General features: G+C 42.0%; 1 protein-coding gene across 1 annotated transcript in view; it reads right to left on the bottom strand.

Annotated features, from left to right (window-relative positions):
- Window positions 1–449: 449 nt before the first annotated feature.
- The window catches only part of sema5a (sema domain, seven thrombospondin repeats (type 1 and type 1-like), transmembrane domain (TM) and short cytoplasmic domain, (semaphorin) 5A), a 145,860-nt gene continuing 124,839 nt past the window's right edge, over window positions 450–21,470 (bottom strand). Inside the window, exons 17-22 of the mRNA XM_080515431.1 lie at window positions 16,468–16,677; window positions 12,754–12,924; window positions 12,179–12,334; window positions 8,968–9,012; window positions 7,943–8,154; window positions 450–1,904 (exon numbers count right to left, since the gene is read on the bottom strand). Coding sequence (XP_080371557.1) covers window positions 1,785–1,904; window positions 7,943–8,154; window positions 8,968–9,012; window positions 12,179–12,334; window positions 12,754–12,924; window positions 16,468–16,677 — 914 coding nt within the window. The 3' untranslated portion in view covers window positions 450–1,784. The remainder of the gene's footprint in view (window positions 1,905–7,942; window positions 8,155–8,967; window positions 9,013–12,178; window positions 12,335–12,753; window positions 12,925–16,467; window positions 16,678–21,470) is intronic.

The raw sequence follows: 21,470 nt of genomic DNA, 5'->3' as shown, positions 1-21,470 counted from the left end.
ATGGAGAACAGCATGGTGTGTGGTATTACACCCCATCATACAGATTAGAGTTTGGACTTTCGACTCCACCAGCACCACCTTTACCCCGCTGCTGTGCACGATTTGTATCCTTCAGGAATCCTTCCTCTGCTGCCGATGCCATTTGTCACTGCAGGGCTCTGCTGAAGACTCCTTTTAAAAAAACAGGTGGGGGGAGTCTTTTACTCTGGTTTTGGATGATTTATGAAGTGCTGGTGTGTGCAGTAGATTTGCAGAGTGTTGCTTGAGGAATATCAAAGTCTGTTGAGTTGTCGGAGTCAACCACACAGCGCCGAGGCGCGTCACGATCGTCTGATATCGCGGCCTGGTTTCACTCGAGCTTCAGACATCGTTAAGTCAGAGAAAATAACTTCACTGTGGTTCTCGATCTGTACAACTCACACTGACAAGACTTTTGTGTACGAAGCAATTTTAATTTATGCACAGTAACACAAGCAAACATGAAAAAAAAAAGAGTTAGTTGCAACTGAATCATTGAATAACCTAATATTTGGTTATACAGTCTCAACAGAAAAAAAATCTCAATTTGATGAATGAATTTCATCTTACAGTACACAGGTAATGCTCCAGTTGGGGTTCAGGAGAACTGTATTTGCTATGCTCCATCTGTACAGTAAATGCTGTTCACATCCTGCTTGCACAAATACATTGTTAACCTTTAAGCCAAATGAAGGAAGAGCACTATCAAAATTCCAAAACATTTTTTTTTACCAAAAATATATAAAAAGTACAATGACAAAGACTAAGCTCGATGTAGACTAATGCTCCCAATTAATTGCCAAAATGCACATAAGCGTTTTTCTCTCCTTTTTTTTTCCCCAAAGAAAAATCTTCCTCAAACCCTTGGGACATTGAATAAATGCATTTAGAAAATCTACAGACATAGGCTTCAAACTTAAACATCTGTACATAAATCAATTTTTTTTTTAAAGCAAAAAAAAAGAGAAAGAGAAGAAACAATTTAACATTGATAGTTTGATAACCTGTAACTGCGAGAGGCAATATAGAAATCAAAAACAAAAGAATGTATAAAAGAAAAAAACAAGCATAAAACATGGAAAAACTTGACCACAGACTTCAAATATCTACATCCCGATTCCAGGATTGGAGGTGGTATTCATCCATCTGGAGATTGCTGCTGCGAAAACATGTGGTATCACAACATCACAGCAACCAATCCTGAATATAAGACTCACGGGTGGGAAAAAAAAAAGACGCTGCTTGCAAGTCCCCAAGAACCTGGAATGCGATCAATCATGCAAAATAAAACAGAACGGCAGCGAGAGAAACACATCAGATGAAATCATGCAAAGCGATTTGTGGTTATTTTCCATTGTTACAAATACAGGTCAGTTTCAGAGGCGTCACAGGAAAGTTAAAAGGAATCCCATTGTGTCTTTGAGCTGAGTTAACTCTAATCCCATTTTTTTTTTTTTTTTTTTTTTTAAGTCCACATTAGGAAATCCAAGTCGTCCATTTCTCGGCAAGAGTCAAGGCAAAATATACCTCCAGGATATTTGAGCTTTCCAAGTGTACCCCAAGGCACCTGAGAGAAAGTGGGTATTTCCCTCTGTTGGCAACACTGTGTGTCTGTGTTTTCATTCCATACCAGCTGCCATAGAGTCTCAGAGTGGGACATCCCACGCATGGTGTCACGAATCTCAATACAAAGCACAAAGAAAAAAAAAATACAGTCGAAATGGGAGGAAAATTGGGCGTCCCGGCTATGGCATGGAGGCGAGAGCTCAATAGTCATCATAAGTGTTGAGATCAGTGAAGTATGCATTGGTATAGGTCTTCCCGGAATGCTGTGGATTGAAGTATTTATTTCTTTCCTCCAGAATCAGATTGTTTTTGTTGAAGGCCTGGGAATGAAAAAGAGAGAGAGAGAGAGAGAGGAGTCAGACAGCCCTTTGATGCAACGCATGTATCAATGATTATTCAGTCCAGATGGCAAGGTAAAGCAAATCCATCTAGCATCCTCCAAAGCATAAAAAAAAGCACAAAAAAAAAAAAAAGCCAGAAAATCAAGAGCAACACAAATCAATGGGAGGTCGCTCAGTGAATGAAACATACATTTCACAGAGCAAGGTCAAAGCATTTGCAAACGAGCTGGAAAAATGAGAAGCCACCACAGGGCTGAATTATTTGGATGCACATCCGTACGACCACCTCTGTCATCTCTAATACCCAGCATCAGCAGTTTTTATGACCCTCAGATTGTTGGTCCTCCAGGACAATCAAAACCATAAAAATCAATCAAAGGAAACTCACTTTTCTGTTAAACAATAAGGAAGAGCCATGGGGGTGGCGCTCTACTCTCTGTGCCTGTGTGATGTGGTAAACATAGAATGAGCTTCTGATGCAGAGCTCTGTACAGCATCAGCGATTTGCTAAATATATGCATGTGCAGTCTGTTGTTGCAGGTTCTGTGTGTGTGTGTGTGTGTGTGTGTGTGTGTGTGTGTGTGTGTGTGTGTGTGTGTTTGCTGGGAGTCCCTTGGGGCAGTGTAATTGAACACTTGATGATGCTGCATTTGGAGCTGATGGATGTTTCCAACTGACACTGATGGCAAACAAGTGTGCTGGACGGAAACCTCATATATTTTGCTTTATTCCCATTATGTGATCTGCACGCAAAGGGAATGTAATCAACACTCCTGCCGCCCCGGACATGGTTATGTGTCTCTGCAGGTGGCCCCATGGCTGCTTTTAAACAGCTGTGCTGAGATGCTTGTTAACATCATCTAACTCTGTCTTGCCTTAAATCTAAGTAATTGGCCAAAGAGTGATTATATTTGATTTATTTTATTTTTTATTTTTGGTGTGGGAGATGAAATTCTCTTCAACTTCAAAGTGGCTTTAGTGACAGAGAGGCAACAGAGGAGTTTAACAAATCAACATCCGAATGAATTTTTACTTCTCAACCCGTCAAATCAATCCATCAAGGCAAAAAAACAAACAAAAAAAAACCCCACAACAAAACAAGAAAGACAAATATGAAAAAAACATGCAAATGAAGGCACTTGATTTTAAGAGTAAAATAAGGGAGGGGTACACTGCCTTCTCACAAGCCGGGAGGGAGGGAGAAGGGAGGGAGTCATGATGGAGGGATGAAGCGATCTGAGCAGAGAAAGAGAAACTAGAGTATTGTACGCCAACCTGCCACACACACGAAGTGCCACAGGAAGTGGAAGGGCGGGGCACGTTGGGGAAGAGGAAGAAGTAGTGGTGGGGGTCAAAGAGTTGTTGGGGGAGGTCAAGAGGCGGCATGTTGTAGAGGTCAGAGGTCAGTGGTTAGTAGAAAATCTCCAGTCCACGCATAGACACCCCCATGTTAGCAGAGAGAGGCTGGTGCATGGCAGGGTCGTCCAAGGGCAAGAGTACCGACACATCTGGCTGCAAGGAGGAGAGGAATGGGCAAGAGTCATCCGCAAAGAAACCCTGAGGTCTCATTCTGTCTAACAGGAGGCTTGGAAACATGATGAACTGTACATAAAACTACAGCTAAATACTGAATTAGATTTGTGAGCATCCACTAGACCCCTGGAAATCTTCCAGCTGGCTGAAAAAAAAACTGAACTCCCATTCTGACTGGCGCCTGTGATGCACTGTGCATTAAAATATTGACTAAGACATCATCAACATCAGAATTCTGGCCAAATACTGTAAAATATGCCATTGCATGTTCATCTGTTCTCCCTATAAACACTTAAAAGAGGCATCTCATGATTTTGCAGACTTAATGGCTGAAAATTCACGGCAGCGTCTGAATCTGTCGTCGCTCAGCAAACGAGGGACTGGAGGCACAACCTGCTTTTGGTGAATTACACTTTGCTCATTTGTCACGCAGCTCCTTTTGTAGTTTCCCATGGATTGTCTATACTCATATCCACTGCTATTTGTAACTGCACTAAGTGAATTATGTTCCTGACGCTCATTGCATGACAGATGAATGAGGCTCACACCTTCATTGTTTAATGACATTACATTGGCAGAAGTTTCCTCGGAGGCACAGGATCTGTTTACACTGTGACAGTCTTAACATACCCTTTTTCTTTTTTTTATATATCTGTGAATTTGTTTCACAAACAGAGATAGCATTTATTTAGCTTATGACATTGAGTCTCTCATCGTGAATTCAAATATCACATATCTGCTACTTCATAAATAATTCTGTGTCTCAAGTATATAATCTGACTAAAAAAGTCTGTCTAAAATTAAAATGAAATCATTAAATTAGCCCAAACTCTCTTTGAAAATGCAATTGTTCAATCATTACTAAAGTGATTAAAAAAAAGAATACATTAAAGTCCTGATAGTTTTTTCCCGTTATTCCAACAATCCATTTTTTATACCATTTAATCCTGTGCACGGTCGCATTGGTGCTGGAACTGATCCCAGTTTACTGTGGGTGAGGTGCACAAAACATCTGGACAGGCTCCAGTCCATCACCCGGGAAACACACAGAGACAGACAACCACACACGCTCACATTCACACAGTGGCGGGCCGTCAGGACCTTCAAGGGCTTCTCTGCAGGCCTAAGAGAAATATCTGAATCACAGATTGATATTGATTATAGCCCATGAATACTTTTTAAATAATTCCAAATGGTCTGTCCGCTTCTCCTCAGAGCTTCTCTCCCGGCTGCGCTGCTTCCACAAGTGTATTTCCATGTTAACATTTTTAACCAATAATATTTCAGCCATTGCCTGATGCCAGGAGAAAGAAATCTGCCTTCGGCCTTCACTTTCAGTTCTGCAGGCGTCTGCAGTGTAAAACAAGTGTCGGTCATGCTGCTGCTTCAACCGATCAGATTTTGATATTGGCGACTCAGAGCCTTCTTGAAGGCTTAATGTGACGTCAACGTTTTCATGCCCTCTGATTGGATCGACAGAGAGTTCACTCTCCGGCACTCGCTGGCTGCATCTGTAGCGAGCTGCACGAACAAAAATATATAATTGTGTTTATTAAATAGCGGTTTGTCAACCTACAATGACTAAAGGAGAAGATGAAGACATTTGGTTGCAGATTTATTGTCAAAACAATTTTCAAGACGGACTTTTCCAAGGTCATTGAACGCACCGCAGCACTCCGAGCGAACGAAGGTCCAGTACAATTTACTAGCGCTCACTACAAACACCATAGCAGGATTCAGGATAATGTTATTTGCCGTCATATTATTTTCAAGACCATGAAAAGCTGACGTTTGTCACCCTCCTCGACCAGAAGCTTCAGGAATAGCAGCCGCTTTTTTTAACGGAGCTGCAGCTGAAGCAGAGTTGTGAACACCAGATAATTTTTCATCAGCAAAGGTATTTATTCTGGCTATACGAGTATCTGTCCGTGATGCAATGGCTCTGTATACTGCATTTCTGCATAACATGGTTTTTGTAGCCATAAAAAAAGTTATTGAGGCGTGGATGGACCCAGCACTAGTGAGGGCCTAAGTCAGAAATGCACGGCCCGCCACTACATTCACACCTTGGGGCACGTTAGGGTCACAAATTAACCTCACATGCATGTTTTTGGACTGTGAGAGGAAACAAGAGTACCCAGAGGAAACACACACACACCCACACACACACACTTGAGGAGAACGTACAAACTCCACACAGAAAGGCCCGGGCTGATGTTTGCTCCTGCATGAGAGTATTGGATGCGAGAACCTCCTGTAATTTGACACCAGCCTCAATACTGCACTTGCTTCTTGCTTTAAATGCATAATGACTGTTTATCTCAAGAATGAAATAATACATTTTATGGTTTGTTTCTATCCACTGTCCAGAGAGCTTCTTTTTCAATTTCTGCCATGTCTGAAACTGATGAACATAAAGGACAAAACTGCCTGAGTTCAATTTGTGAAACCTGAATGTCATGAAACAACATTGTAACCACACACCTTTCGAAAATCTTTCTAAAATCCTCATTAAAGTCTGGAAAGTTATGCAAGTGAGATGAAGGGAGTAATTTAACGGTGCTATATTTATGTACATAAAAAAAATCAAGTAATCTATTCATCTTCAGCACTGCTTCATCCAACTTCGGGGTCTGATATTTCAGATTGCTGCTAGAAGAGCTTAACAAACATATCGGAGTGTTCCAGCAAAGGATCTGTCAAAAACTATCACAGTATGATCTGCAACACAGGAAATTTCTGTCAATACAAAAACAGCAGCATCTGGTTTGCAGCAGCTTATCGCAACGCAAACGTTTTCAGGGGTAGTGAATCACACTGTGTTCCATATTGATCTATTAGCATATACACATGTGAAATTGAATGTTTGTATTATTTTGCACATCTCTCAGACATAATCCTCAGATACCCAAAGATAATATTTAAATAATTTATTTTATATGAACTTAAAAAACTTAACAACATTACTTAAATATTCTAGTTTTGAGTTCTGTGAGCTTGTTCGGGTTTACAGTGCAGCGAGAAAACCATCACATGCACAAACCTCGAGTCACTAATTAACTTTAAACGGTTTTGGACACACAGGGAGAAGTAAGTATAGTTTTCAGAGCCACGTCTGAACACATCATTAACTATGACTCTTACTAGAGGTAGCATTTTTTTTATTCAGAAAAAAAGCACAGTAATGTGTGTGATGTGTCTGTCCTCTTCTAAATACTGTAACAGGCACTTGGCTAAGGTTTGCTCTTGTTGGATAAACTTTGTCACTCGTAGAATGAATTGAAAAGAACAAAAACCAAAAGGCACCAATTTCTAGACTCAAGATCTCACAGTTGCAAAGATTACTGCAAATTCTGCCACAATATTTTTTAAGCTGCGTATCAGCTGTGCGAGAACAAAGCTCGACAGGTGCAGTCATGGAGATTTTCCACAAAAAGCACAAGTTGATGCCATCGCTGAAACTTTGAGAGTCTCAAGCTGTTTCTTCTGCACTTTGTATAAAACTCGGTATGTAGATCATTGCATAATAAATGATCTTTTTAAAGTATTGCCTAAACCTCAACTTCACAGGTCCTTAGCAATCAAACACATAATAAAACAGAACTGCAAGACATATAAAACATAATTAAAATCAGGATTCAGCAAGTTTAGCTCCTCCAAGGTGATAATATGATTTATGCAACTGTTCTTACGAGTCCTTACATATTGCAAATGTGCTCATCATCAGTTTTACAGATGTAACTTTAAATTTTTTTTTCAAGCTAATGTAGTTTATTGCATTTATTATAAATTACAGTACGGCACTCATTGCCCAGGTGAAACTGTTAAAAAGGCACCAGATGTTAAAGTGGTTGAAATCCCTTTTAGCACAGAGCATAGGGAATCCTTGAAAAAACAGAAAAAGAGAGAGAGGAAAAAAAAAAAAAAAAAAAAGAAAACCAGCTGGAGCACTGAGTATCCGTGGACAAGCACTAATCGCTGGCCCAGTCTGGCACTAAAGGCCTGATGTATCAGTGGATAAGAGGCTGCTTGTGCCACGAGAGTAGCTGGATCTGCTTCACTGGCTCTGACACATTCGACTGTCTGCACTTTAGGACGCAATGATGACACAAAGAAGCCGTCTAAGAGTGAGAAGCGTGAGCCTCCTCGCTGATTACCTACCCAGGCGCTGATAAGTAATTGCATTAGTGTGTTATGAGAAAGCAGTGTATGACCACTGACACGGAACACAGTCACACAGTGAGACACACACCAGAGGAGCACACGCAAGAGGAGACGGCCGCCTATCTGCTGCGTGACGAGGGAGCGCCGGGCGGTGTCATGCAGCAAGACGTTCGCTTAATCACAACTGACGAAGAGGCGAACCGCCGCTCGCTGTTTCAGAACGGGAGCGTGACACAAGTTGAACGGTGTGGAAATGCTTTCCCGCTACATCTGTCGCGTGTGACCCTCAGTGAACTCCGGAGCGCGTCTGCCTCACAAACCTTGATGGCCTCCACCGAGTCGTATTTGTCCAGTTTGTTGATGTGGTTGGTGATGCTGGTGTTGAGCGGCGCGGCCGAAATCGGGTGGATGACGGTGGCGTCGTGTGACTGCTGCTGGTAGCGCTGGCAGTACGAGTAGACCAGCAGGGTGACCAGACAACCCAGGATGGAGCTGCTGAGCCCCACGGCGATCATGTGGAAGAGGTTGAAATCTGCAAGAGGACAGACATAGGAAGGGTTAGAGAGAGAGAGAGGGAGACAGAGAGAGGAGGGGTAGGGGGGTTGGGGGGGTGTGCAAGTGGTAATTGAAGCAGCAATTCATATGATAACGATGGCGTGTTCACCAATAAAATGAGACCCTCCTGGACTGGTGAAGTAAATAAAGAATATTTGTTGCATCTTCTTGTCTAATTGTCTTTTTTTCTGTTCTTGTGTTTACACAGTGTGCCACACAAGCTTTTTTCCCCACACACTTATATCCATCTTTCATTGCTCTAAACACAAAATGCTGAATGTATTACATTCTGTTACAGCTGAATACTTTTTGCTGTGTGCTGTTTTTTCTTTTAATCAAGCAATTAGCAACTGATAACAGCAGAGTCCGGATATAATTGGTCATTTAATATTTTCCAACAGGAGTCTAATACAGTAATTAATACATAGGTACGGTGTTGACTGCAGAAAACAATCATTTAAAGTCGAGAGTTGTTTTTTTTATGGCTTCACTACACCACACCCACAAAACATCTAATCAACTTTAACTATCTCTATATACAAAGTGTCTTTTTCACAGTTTCTTGGGTGAGCTCACATCTGAATTTCGTGCACGTAAAGTGTGTTATACCAGGTGTGATACACACTCTTTATCATGCACCCACACACACACACACACACACACACACACACACACACACACACACACACACACACACACACACACACACACACACACACACACACACACACACACACACACACACACACACACACACACACACACACACACACACACACACACAAATTACCTCCACAGCGCCTCTCCTCTTGACTGGAGCGGGCAATCGAGACCTCTGACAAAAGAGAAGAAACAGCAAAAGACAGCAGTATTAGGGCCAAAACCTACACTTGCTACCCCCCTGTTAGCATGAAAAATTGCCCCTTTGAAGGTGAGAGTGAAGATGAAAGCTGCACCTTATGTGGAGCAGATTATCGTAAAAAGACTCCAGTAGCTAATCACGGCTCTGGCACCTGGAGTGGTTTATGAAAAGTATCAGCTTCCATTAAAGGAAATGAAGTACAAGACATTGCTAATGAACCTTAATGGACTACCTTTCCCATAAAGGGGGATGGATGAGAAGGTATAAAGGCAAATGGGTAATTCTGTAAGACCTGTGAAGGCTTTCATGACTATTTCATCCACTTTAATTAATAAAGAAAGGTTACAAATGTATTTTTCATTCAAATGTTTATTCAGTCTAATAATTAATGGACCCTTAGGTTTGAACTCTAGGAATTCCTTTTTGCGATAAATTTTGCAAATATATATTAAAAAAAAAATCATTTAATGGTCCTTGGCGTATTCTCAATGTAATACACCGTGAAAAACATAAGGGTAAGCGTCTTTTGTTCAATGGAGGAGTTTTAATGATCTCCAAGAGAACAGATCAATGTTTTTCAGTATCTCACATTACGGAAAGTCAATAGGAAGATGCTTGTCTGAGGAAACGTCAATATGTGGAGCTTGCATGAGATACGAGTGTGCAAGTATGTCTTGAGTTCTTTAAAACTTTTCGGCTTTTGGCTACAATATAGCAAAACACATAATAAAAAGTTTTGTTTTTGTAGAGAGAGTGGTAATCCCTGAAAAGGATTAAGTTTGGGGGCTTTCATTGATATCGTGGCTGTTTGGAGGCCAAATCTGAAAGTTTTGGTTGAAGTTGTCTTCGCTTTTCAAAATAAATCAAGGAAAAAACAACATATGCCCAATATTCCAGGAAAAAAAATTCAGTTTAAAATGATAAAATAAGCAATGATGGGGTTCAAATCTGGGCCTGTCTGTGTGGAGTTTGCATGTTCTTCCTGGGTGTGGGTGGGTTTTCTTCACAGTCCACCATTATGCATGTGAGGCTATTTGGTGTTACAAAGCATCTGTCGGTATCAATGTGTGTCTGTGACTGCCTGTCTCTGAGACATTCCCAGTAACTGTATCAATATTTCAAATATGGAAATACTTTAATAAATATACAAATTTACTATTTTTAAGGACAAAGTGAGTGCGGCATGAAAGTGTTTTTCACTCTTGCAGCCCTGCTTAACTTAGGTTTTTAAGTATTTTGGCTGCTCCAGTGATGTAATATTGATCAATGGGAGGGTGGTTACATTTATTGATAAAGCTTTGAATGGTAAAATGGGAGCTATTGTTACCTTCGATATTGAGACGTCGTTCGAATATTCAAAACTCCACAGGCTTATGAAAAATACTAATAAAAGTTTCTGGACAGCAGAATGAATTTCAACTAGTAGAGTCACGGTGCTTTGAATTTCTTTAATCCTTCCTTTTTAGAGGTAGTGGTGAAGGCAAGAGGTGATCTGGGTGATTTCTTCAAATACAACAAAGCTGCCAAATTCAACAGACCTCAGTGAACACACCTTTATCAAAAGTGTTGAAGTAAAAAAACAAAAAAAACAAAACATCCCCACTTAAGCTGCAGAAAGTTCATTCTGTTGATGATCCCTTCTGTTCTTTTCTATTGGGAAATGATTCTGAAAAGAAAAGTTAGAATTTTAAATGCTCTTTTTTTTAACAAAGGCTAAAATTGAATTCTATTCATTGGCAGATCTTACAAAACTAGGACAAAACCTTTTGTGGAGAGTACACGCTACACAAAAACTTTTTAAATAAACAAATTCCTCGTAAATTTGATGAACTGACCTTTGAAACTCCTTAAGAGGTGAGGTTGCGCAAAAAAATAAGGATTTTTTTTTTTTTTTTGAATATCGTTAACCTTTGTGCAGCAGTGGTTCGCACTCCTGCCTCACCAGTTCAAGCCTTGGTAAGACCTGCTCTGGAATCACACATTGATTCTGTAGTTATATGATGCTGCAAGTGTTACATAAACCCCGGAGACCAAAATCCCCCCCAAAACAATCTGTCGGCTCCTCTTCACATATTGTCTAAAGTTGGATCACATTCAGCGGCCAGAGCGCCGATATTTTTCAGTCTGTCTATGAATAAGTTAACGGCAATTAAAAAGAGTTTTGTGATATTTGGCTGATCTCTGCCACGTGAGGTGTGTTTATGGAAACGTATTACTGCGAGAAAGGAGACACCAGATGTTGTCTTGTGTGCAGAGAAACACTATTTAACATTTGAAACTTGTGCAAAGTTTTTTTTGATGCCGTGACTCTGAGGTTGTCTGTTGCTTGGGGTGAGATTTTGTCAGGCAGCTTGGGAGTGTGAGACAGAGCCAGAGAGTGGGTGTCTCTGTTAGTCAGCAACCTTGATGAACAGTTGGTGTTATCGTGTTTTGCCAGTTTTAGCACCTTACATCTGCTTAATTATATTGAAATAAAAAAAACCAAAACATTGTTGCAGTTTCATTGTTAAATAGCACAAACCCTCCCACACATTATCTCCTTAGCACTGCAATGTATCTGATCAGTAGGGAGATGTTAACATTTAAGGTTAGGATAATTATGGAAACAGGGATGCCAGAAAAGAGCGAGGAAAAATGCAAAACTGCCTCATGGATCGAGTTAGCAAAACAGCATACAGGAGCCGTTTTCTCCATCTTAGAAAAGTGAAACTGCTGGTCTAAGTGCTTTTTGGATGGCCTGACAAGACTCATAATGAAACTAATACAGCAGCGGGGTTGTGGGAATGTGCGGGGAGACTGCCCTTAAGTGAAGCACCCGAGTTCACGCCCCCATGTAATCACCTGCCGCACTCATGAGTCCTCAGGAGACGGTGCAAATCCCAACCATCTCCAAAACAGTTGCCCTGTCGCTGAACCTGACCTCTGACATGAGAAGGGTCCCTTAGAGCGATCAATAAGGTATTTCATTATCGCAAGAGTCTTAGAAATGAACTGAATTACCGCTGTGGGCATATGGTGGTGCAGGATATATGTGTGTGTGTGTGTGTGTGTGTGTGTGTGTGTGTGTGTGTGTGTGTGTGTGTGTGTGTGTGTGTGTGTGTGTGTGTGTGTGTGTGTGTGTGTGTGTGTGTGTATATACCTGGTATCAAATTAGCATCAGCAGAACATGGCCTGGTCTCGCTGCTGTTTCCTGAGCACTGGTTTCCGGTGGGAAAAAGGACATCACAGTGACGCACGCGCAGCTGGGCGCCGCTGGAGTCACAGTGGGACCACTCGGACCAGCTGGACCAACTCTCTGCAGACAGCAATGACAGCGTACCTCACAGTCTGTCCAATGAGTGAGTGTGTGTGTGTGTGTGTGTGTGTGTGTGTGTGTGTGTGTGTGTGTGTGTGTGTGTGTGTGTGTGTGTGTGTGTGTGTGTGTGTGTGTGTGTGTGTGTGTGTGTGTGTGTGTGTGTGTGTGTGTGCGTGTGTGTGTGAGTGCAAGAGTGCAAGAGTGCACAGTGCGGTGCATGAGTTTGTGAATATTAGTAATGCATGAGTGCCCTCTGAGCGACTGAGAGAAACCAAAGAAAATAAGCAATGAACCTGTGATGGATTGGTGACCGAGGTGAGGCACTAAGCTGCTTATCATCTCGGTCTGTGCACAGCCTTGTGTGTGTGTGTGTGTGTGTGTGTGTGTGTGTGTGTGTGTGTGCGTGTGCGTGTGTATACCTGGACAGGCTTGTGTATTGCACAATGCCTCCTCGGTGTGCAGACCCAGGCAGATGTCTCCTCCGTAGGCTGGAGGGGGGTTACTGCAGGTTCGCGTCCTCATATAGTGACCCCCTCCACACGTCACTGAGCACTTGGACCATGAAGACCAGCATGACCAGCTGCCATCCACTAAACAGTAAATATAACAGTGAAACTGTTAGTCTTGCAAGATCTGCGTGATGAGATTAGTAACTGGAACTGGCATAGAACAGCAGGGGAAAGTCAGAGTTTGTAATTTTCAAAGAAAATGGCTCCTGAAACGTGTGCAATCATATTTTTATGACTTGAGTTTCCAAGTGATTTCCATCGATGATTTCCTCTGAAGTGATTGGAAGTCATTCCATTTGAAATGAGCAGCAAAATATGAGTTACTTTAAATACGTGCAGAAGAGCGAGAGTGCTTTGAATAGAGAGACAGTGTTTGATCCGGGTGTTATGACAAACGCCTGACCCCCACAACCCTTGAACCTGGTCCCCTCTGTGATTAATTAAGATAAATGAAGCCTCCTGATCCGTGTTGTCGTTCCACTCTTCACATGGTGCCGAGTGACAAACAACAGACGTTTAAAAGACATGAATATTTATGACAGCATTGGTGTGCAAACAAAAGACACAAAGAAGGCGCATTGTAAAAATAGATGAACAGATTGAGGGTTGGAGATGAGGGAGGAGTAAAAAGACACAAGTAAAAAAGAGTGACGAACCGGGGGCGATCTTTGCACATGGAACACAACAGAGGTAAATATCCTTTGCCAATCATCTGGATAAAACCTCACTTCATTGTGAGAAAATCCTTTTTTCGATTGCTTTTAAAGACCTGTAGATGTCTGGCAGCGTTACGCAGGTAATTGAAGTTGCCAATGCTTTTTGTCATCTCAGTGTAATTTCTCTTTCAAAAAGTGACACGTAAGTCGATTCCTGCCCGTCGACGATGAATCATTTCATCTTAAGCCCAGGCGCAACAAAAACGTGCACTTACCGGTATTCTCCCCCCACCCAAACCCCCCCCCCCCGATGAATTGTAGTTAGAACACCTCTTCTTTCTTACCTCCTCCTTTACAGTGCACCAACACGCTTAAATAAGCACTGGATTAACCACAGGGAATCACAACTGGTCTACCAGCACAGTCTGCCTGCATCACAATAATATCTCACCTTCAGAGGGGTGCTAATTGAGTAGGCATTTGTATTCATTGCTACTTAGGCTCGGGAAAGTCAGTTCCTTTGGGGGGAAAAAAGAGTGTTGAGTTGTTCATCAACACACTGCAGCTCTGGTATTATTACAGTCAACGTCCCACAATAAAGTGTACTACATGTATTAGCACAGCGATGCAGCACAGGAAAATCGAAGCGCATTCACTCTGCATTTCACTCGAGAGGAACACTTGTGGCAGTCGTCCTGGATGAAGCCAATCGGACGCTCTCCATCTGAAGTCGTCCTCTGAGCTCCGAGCTGATAAACGCTCACCCTGTTAGCGACAGCGCTCAAGCTGCAGGGAAGCTGTACGGTGAGCGCTCTGGCTGAATGAATTAACAGGTTGTAAAAATAGTATCGGTGACTGTTCATTCCCGTGTCTGGTGCGCGTGCTCATGAAGACAGATCGTGTGTGTTGGAAACGCCACACAGATCTAGACTTTTACAAAGATAGCGAACCTGTTTTGCAATGGGGGGGGTGATTAATCTTTTGAGATAACGTCCTGCTTGGCGTCCGCGTTGGATACCAGGTGTGCTTTATTTCAAACTAAGCGCTGGATTTCCATTTAGACAGCTTACTTCTCTTGTCAGACAGAGTATTCTTTTAATTAGAAAGCTTCCTCTTGCCATCTTACACCAGAGGAGTGTTGAAAATGCATTGTCTCAGGGCTTTTCACAACAGAATAAGGCCTCCCATCGCTGGCAGCATAATTACCCAGCAATGTAATTACATACTGGAGCGCCACAGGGATTGTCTCTTTGATTCTTGGCGCAAATTGGGGTCTTCGTCACACCTCTTATCTGCAACTGATTTCTTTCATGCTTTCTGATGATTTAGTGAGACACTTTTCTGCCGGGATCATTTTTTTTGAAAATCCATTAATCGGTAAAAAAAAACAAAAAACCAGACCCTGAGAATGATGTGCAATGACGTGAATTCAGGTATTTTAAAGTTGACATGAGGGCTGAAAGAACACAGGGTGCTGTGAAAATCTCACTCCAGGAAAGGTTTGATTTATACACCTTTCTGGAGAAAAATGACATATTCCCTCTCTACGAGCAAACCTATTTCTTTTACAAAAACTCTCAAACTTTCTCCTCACTAATAATTGCACACTTGAATGAAACAGGACAATTGCAGCTCAACTAGTAGGTCCACACTGAAGATCAGTGGTTCGATCCTCAGTGAACTGACCTTGGGCGGTAAAGTGAACTCCAAATGGAAGCCTGCATGACCGTTGTTATTGGTCTGTGTGTCAAAGTGACAGTGTGGCGCAATTTCAATCTTCCATTTACTATTTGATATACAGTGCTTCAAATCAAAACCTAGTGGCATAAGTGTTAACTAATGCTAATAATAATGATAATGATGAATACAAATGTAATGGACTATACTTATGTAACGGCTTGAGTCTCGGGGTACTGAGTTTCTTTTCTTTACCAAGGCACCAGGGGGATACGTGACGGGATGATAACATTGCTACTCTTGTGTATTGTAGTACATCATAGCAGCTGGTGAATCTCCTTCAGTGTGGCGTGACATCATACCGTCAAACTTACTGTCATACCCAAACTGATGAGATCAACTTGGGAGAGTGTCGCAGCTAATGAACTGATGACACTGTTCAAATCCCACACAGTCTGCAGAAGCCTTCAGTCTTTCTGACATGAACATGAAATCTGTCTGACTATAAGAAACATTAGCATCAGCAAGCATTTGCCAGCATAAACAGCCTCAATTAAAAACGACATGTCAGCTTGTCTGAACGTTTCTACGACTTTTAACTTTTCAAAAAGTAAGAAGAGTGGATTTATTATCACTGTTTGAACAACGTGATACTGTTTGGCACCTCGCTGCTGGCACTACTAATGAACAGAATCAAATAAATACAAGGGATTGAGGATTATTACATCTCAGTCTTGTGTAAAGGGGGTGGTAGTGGGCAGGAGCTGGCTGCCTGAGGGTTGAAACTGTTTTCTTAATCTGTTTGTTGAACCTTTTAAGAGCCAGTATATCTCTCCAGTATCTAGTGACTAATTATTAATTTAATTTCCCGTTAATCTTTATTTCACTTTTGAAATAGTCTAATCTTTATTGCACATTTTGAGAAACTCGCACATTGCTGGGAGAGACGCACCTCTCCCCGCAGCCTCAATTCAAAGTCAGTATTCAGTTTGCCATTGCCTCTGTAATAAAATGTGGTGTCACAAAGCCAGCATGTAGACAGATAAAGTTTATCGTCGGTCCCGAGGTGGTGACAGAAATTCAGCGAATACACAGGACATTGCCGCTGCACACTAAAAAAAACACAGCTGACAGTAGATATTGAAGAGAGCATAAAAGACGAAATCCGAACCCTCAATTAAAGTCATGCGAGAGGACCACTGCAAGCTTCATTTAGTGACACCTCAATTCATGAATATTTGTTCACCATCCATGCATGTCTGCTGGGATAAGTGGAATGTGTTTTTCCTACCTGGACAGGGTGTGATGTTACACTCCTGGTACTCCTGTGCTGGGCCCAGGCAGGTCTGACCTCCATACTTGGGCTCGGGATTACTGCAGGTCCTCTTCCGGCTACGGATTCCCCGGCTGCAATCTCTGCTGCACTGAGACCAGGAGCCCCAGGACGACCAGCCACCATTCACCGTGTGGCCCGACATCTTCCCCAGACGAAGCACTTCTCCTGAAATGCAAGAGACAAGATTGACAGTCAAACTCTTGCATAAAACATTTACATAGAGAAATCTGTGCTGTTGATGTTTCTCAACATTACGGATCCACTTACTACAAACCCTGCATGCTGTTTTCTCTAAGAGAAAACCGATGACAGAACTTCTTTCCTGGCATGACTGCGTGCATTTGTTTTGAAGAGCAATACGAGGGCAAGGAGTCAATAACAGCTCTTGATAACAGTGAATGTGTCTTTACTCTTGCAGCTTGGAGATACTCTAAAAGCTTTAGCTCGATTTGTGCTGAAAGAGCGGTGCCCATCACTTGGTTTTTAATTTAGTTTGTGCAATACAGCAGTTTCCATCAACAAGTAGATGCTGTCAATCTTGGGATTTAGTCTTGTTTGCTGAAATAGATTTGAATTACAGTGAACAAACACACAGGGATTCATTCGTTTTAGATTGTGTTTATAAGCCATGCTATTTGTTCTTGTCTCGGCAAAATGAATTTGTCATTTTACTCTACTTTCTATTCTACTATCATAATTTTTTTTTTTGCCTCTAATTTCACAATGAAGCTGACATTTGTGGTCATTGTTGGATCATTTGAAAACATGTTTCAACCACTACTGAATAGAAGACTTTAATTTTAACCATTAAGTCTATGTCAAAATAATGCAATTAACATCAACCTCTGCAAGAGCTGGGTAACATTGATTATTGCAAAGACCATCCACATTTTATCCACAGTACCAAAGGTCCAAATTATTACTGAGCACTTCTACCATCGGGGTGTATATGAAAGTAAAAATCAATACATGTGTAAAAACTAATGTTTGTTCATTCAACATGTATATCTTTTTTTTAACCTTAAAACACATTTTTGATACACAATATGCAAGATGTGTGTGCAATTTAGCCTTTTTTTTTACATTTTAAATTACAAATATTTATCAATGGATTTTTAGGTTATTGCTAAGTTACTGTATACTGATTGAGAGGTGTATTTTATCTTACTTCACCTGTGGTCAACTGAAAGCTTAGATTTTGACAAATAGGGAAGAATACACCCTTGTGAATCACAAACAGATCAGAGTGAGAGCTATGGTCAAACAATTTAGAGAAAAAGCGAGAGAAGTCACGTTGAGCTAGTTTGGACCTGTGCGGAGGAGAGATATTGGATATATCCGACATAACTCCCATCTCCTGTGTGTTAAATGAATGAATTGTTAAACTGGCAGTATGTCTTGTTTCCTCGGAATTCAAGCATCGAATCCACCAAACAAGTGCAAACAGCAAAGAAAAGCTGTTTGGCATTGGCAGAAATGATTTGACAGATTTTTCATGGGCACAAACCGACATACTCAGCTCTGCTGCTCATCCCATGAATGTATGTTCATTACATAAGTTGCTCTGACAACCTTTATGGGGCAGTTGACTATATTTTTCATCCTAATTTGTGCATATTTCTTCCAAACTGACTGACAGAAGAAACAATATAAGTGATGCGTGACACAGTGTATGTAAGTATAATACTTCTCCTTTTATCACCTCATATATTGACATGAACACTGATGTAAGTTGCCTTTTTGCCTTGAATGTGACCAACAATCACACACACGCACGCACGCACGCACGCACGCACGCACGCACGCACGCACGCACGCACGCACGCACGCACGCACGCACGCACGCACGCACGCACACACACACACACACACACACACACACACACACACACACACACACACACACACACACACACACACACACACCAAACATGACAGCTACAAAGCAGTGGGGAAGGCGTCCATTGAAAGCAATCTGTAGTTTGATGTCTTGCTCAAGGACACTTCAACACCTGGACAGCGTGAGATTGGGAATCAAACCAACAACCTCCTCGAGTAGAAGTATTGCTAAAATTATGAAATAACCGACTGAACATGGGCGAGTTTGCCTGAACTCTCTTAACCTTGAAGACTTGCCAGAACGGATACAAAACTTTAGTTTTTGAGCGATTTCAAAAATTCACCTTGGATTAGAAAATATCAGCACAAGAGCAATGCACCGTTTAATTCCTTCATCACTTTGTAAAGACGGATTGAGTCAGAAGCTCGGCGTGCCCCGTTTTCACAGAAACATGCGCGCTCATCAAACAACATCAGTCGACTAATCTGTGTACTCTCATCTGGAATGAGACAAACAGACGAATCCTAATGAAATATGAAACCATCATTTCTATTAAGCTGTAATTACTGTGTGCATTAATCAGGAGAAATGTGGGCTGCGTGGAGAGACAGAGAGCAGAATGAGCTGAGAGAGCAAAGCTTCTGGCCTTTCTGAATGAAAAGACTGAACTCATCTGTTTGACTGAATAATGTAGCAGCCACTCATGTAACAAACCATAAACTATGCAGAAAAGAAATTGTATTACTTTTCCCACATAACAATGCAAATCTCCATTTGTGCTGCTTCGGATCTGCAATTATTCAGCACTCATTTCGCCTTGTTCTTGCCCTGTCACACTTTTTCTTTAAATGAGAAATATCTTCATGCAGTTCAAGCCCTTGAAAGCACATCTGATACTGGCTCGCCGCTATTCAACCAGTACAACCTTGATTGTTATATTCTTCTTTTAACATGTACATTTTAGAAAAAAATCTTTTCACACTACTAACTCATCCGATTGGCCCACAGCTTCTCTTTATCTCTTTCTCAACATTTTTGCTATCAACTTTCTTTTGCTTTTTTGTCTCTCTTGTCTTTGCTGTCCTCCAGCCTGGCCTCGCTGTTTTGTCAGCGTGCTCTTTTCTCTGACAGTCATCACGGCGCAGCTGCTTTGTATTCTCAGGGAGAAGACAGTGTGTTTACCTAGCACAAATCCTCGACCTCTTCATAACTACGGCCGACCTTGGCGGTGCACAGACCAACTCACCCTCAGCATCAGGCTGGCGTGAGCGCTGACAGGCCCATCCAGGGCCCCAGGGCCCCCGCTCTTTATCGATTCTGAACAGACAGTGGCACGGATAGTCCCACTTGCCACTGTGACCTGAACTCTTTATCAAGCCCTCATAAAGCCTCAGAGACTAGGACTACGGCTCTGAAGGCAATGAAGCGCTCCTGCAAGCATCTGCATTCACGTCACAACAGCGTTGTTGTCATCGACACACACACACTCACACACACACTGTACGGCACTGTTCGGCTTGCATGCTCCGGCTACAGTCGGAGACTGCTCTGATGTACGGTGCATATTGTTAACACTACCTCACCGGGGCTGCCCTCCTGTCGCCAAAACAAACAGTGTGGTGCCCTCCCTTTCAAATAAGGAGCGACTGGATCTATTGATCCACACAAGAACCTCACACAGCCGGAGAGAATTAATCCCTGCTCGCCTGACGGGCAAGACGGAGCCAAAACTAAAAAGGACACAGTGCAACATCCAATAGTCCCCACTACAGAGAAACTAGGACATAAAGAGAGTTACCTCCTCCCTCACTTTGCTCAGCTTCAGAGCCAACTCAAAGGCACAAAAACACCATAAACAACCTGAAGAACTTGTGTTTGAGGGAGAATACAGACATGTGTCTGTGTGAAGCAAAATAAGGAATGAGGTATTCTTTAAGGTCACAAAAATACGCAACGCTGTGCAATCCCGTGTGCAGTATGGGAAAGTGTAAAAGGATGATGGAGACGGAGATAGAAATGGAGATGAGATGGCATCTGCAAAGGAAAGACAGCTTTGCTGCAAGACAGATGGAGGTGGAAAAATCCTGACAAGGAGGAGAGGAGAGATGCCATGTCATGTTTCATCAACACCGGAGCACCAACCCGAACACGGCGAGGAGAAAGAACAAGTGCAAAAGTACTTCTTCCAGGCTGTCCTAGATTCTCAACTGCACATTTACTCCCCATTACTCTTCCTCACCACTCCTCCTTTGCTTTCCCCATCAGATCAGCAATGTGTCCCCATGGAAAGACCAGCTCCTTTCAATGTGTGTATGTCTGTAGATATTTATATATTTGGAAATGTATGGCTGTTTCTAGATTAGCTCGGCCTGAGAAAAACCATCACATGGGAGGGCTTTGCTTGTTTACAGTGGCAAATTACGACAGCATTCCCTGCGCTGTCCTGAGCTCCACTAAGCAAGCGTCGACCCAGAAATCCTCCACAGGGATATTCCCATTGAAGAGCCAATTAAAGGGTTTGGAAAAGTGCAATTAAAAACGCAACCCTGAAGAGAATGGGGAATCACTGCACAAGCACAGAAACACATCAGCAGTCAAGAACAAAGATATGGCAAGCTAACCTGTAATGAGTGCGGGGATTACCAAGTCGACTATATTGGTATGTTTCTGAAGTCAACCTGAGCTGATTGAGACCGATTCGTCTCAATTTTACGAGAAGAATGAAATGCCAAAAATCTACCTTCAAAGTGTCCCATCTCCAGCTGGAACACTCCCATTCTCACTTATATCTTTGATAGCAAGAAGAGTTACTGAATTTAAGAAGTTTCCAAGTTATTTGGAGGCTTTTAAATCACATTAATGGACCTCCAGCGAGCATGACCCACATCTATTTGATGTTTAAAGGGGATTTTCAGAGGGTTGGTTCCTAGTTTATGGTCAGATTGTCATACTCATAATTTAAATCTATATAGTTTTAATCAGGGCTGATATCAAACATCTGAAGTTTTATAAAACATTTTTCAATGCAGCAAACGACTAAAGTGACACTATTCATTTCCCATTGTCCGTGTTTATGTGTCGTTGTCGGTCAGGTGGATTTACAGCTTAGTATTAGAGA

Source organism: Blennius ocellaris, assembly GCF_963422515.1.
Source record: "Blennius ocellaris genome assembly, chromosome: 19".
Classification (NCBI taxonomy): Eukaryota; Metazoa; Chordata; class Actinopteri; order Blenniiformes; family Blenniidae; genus Blennius; species Blennius ocellaris.
Note: the sequence above shows the minus strand (reverse complement) of the source record. Positions and strands in the feature narration are given on the sequence as shown.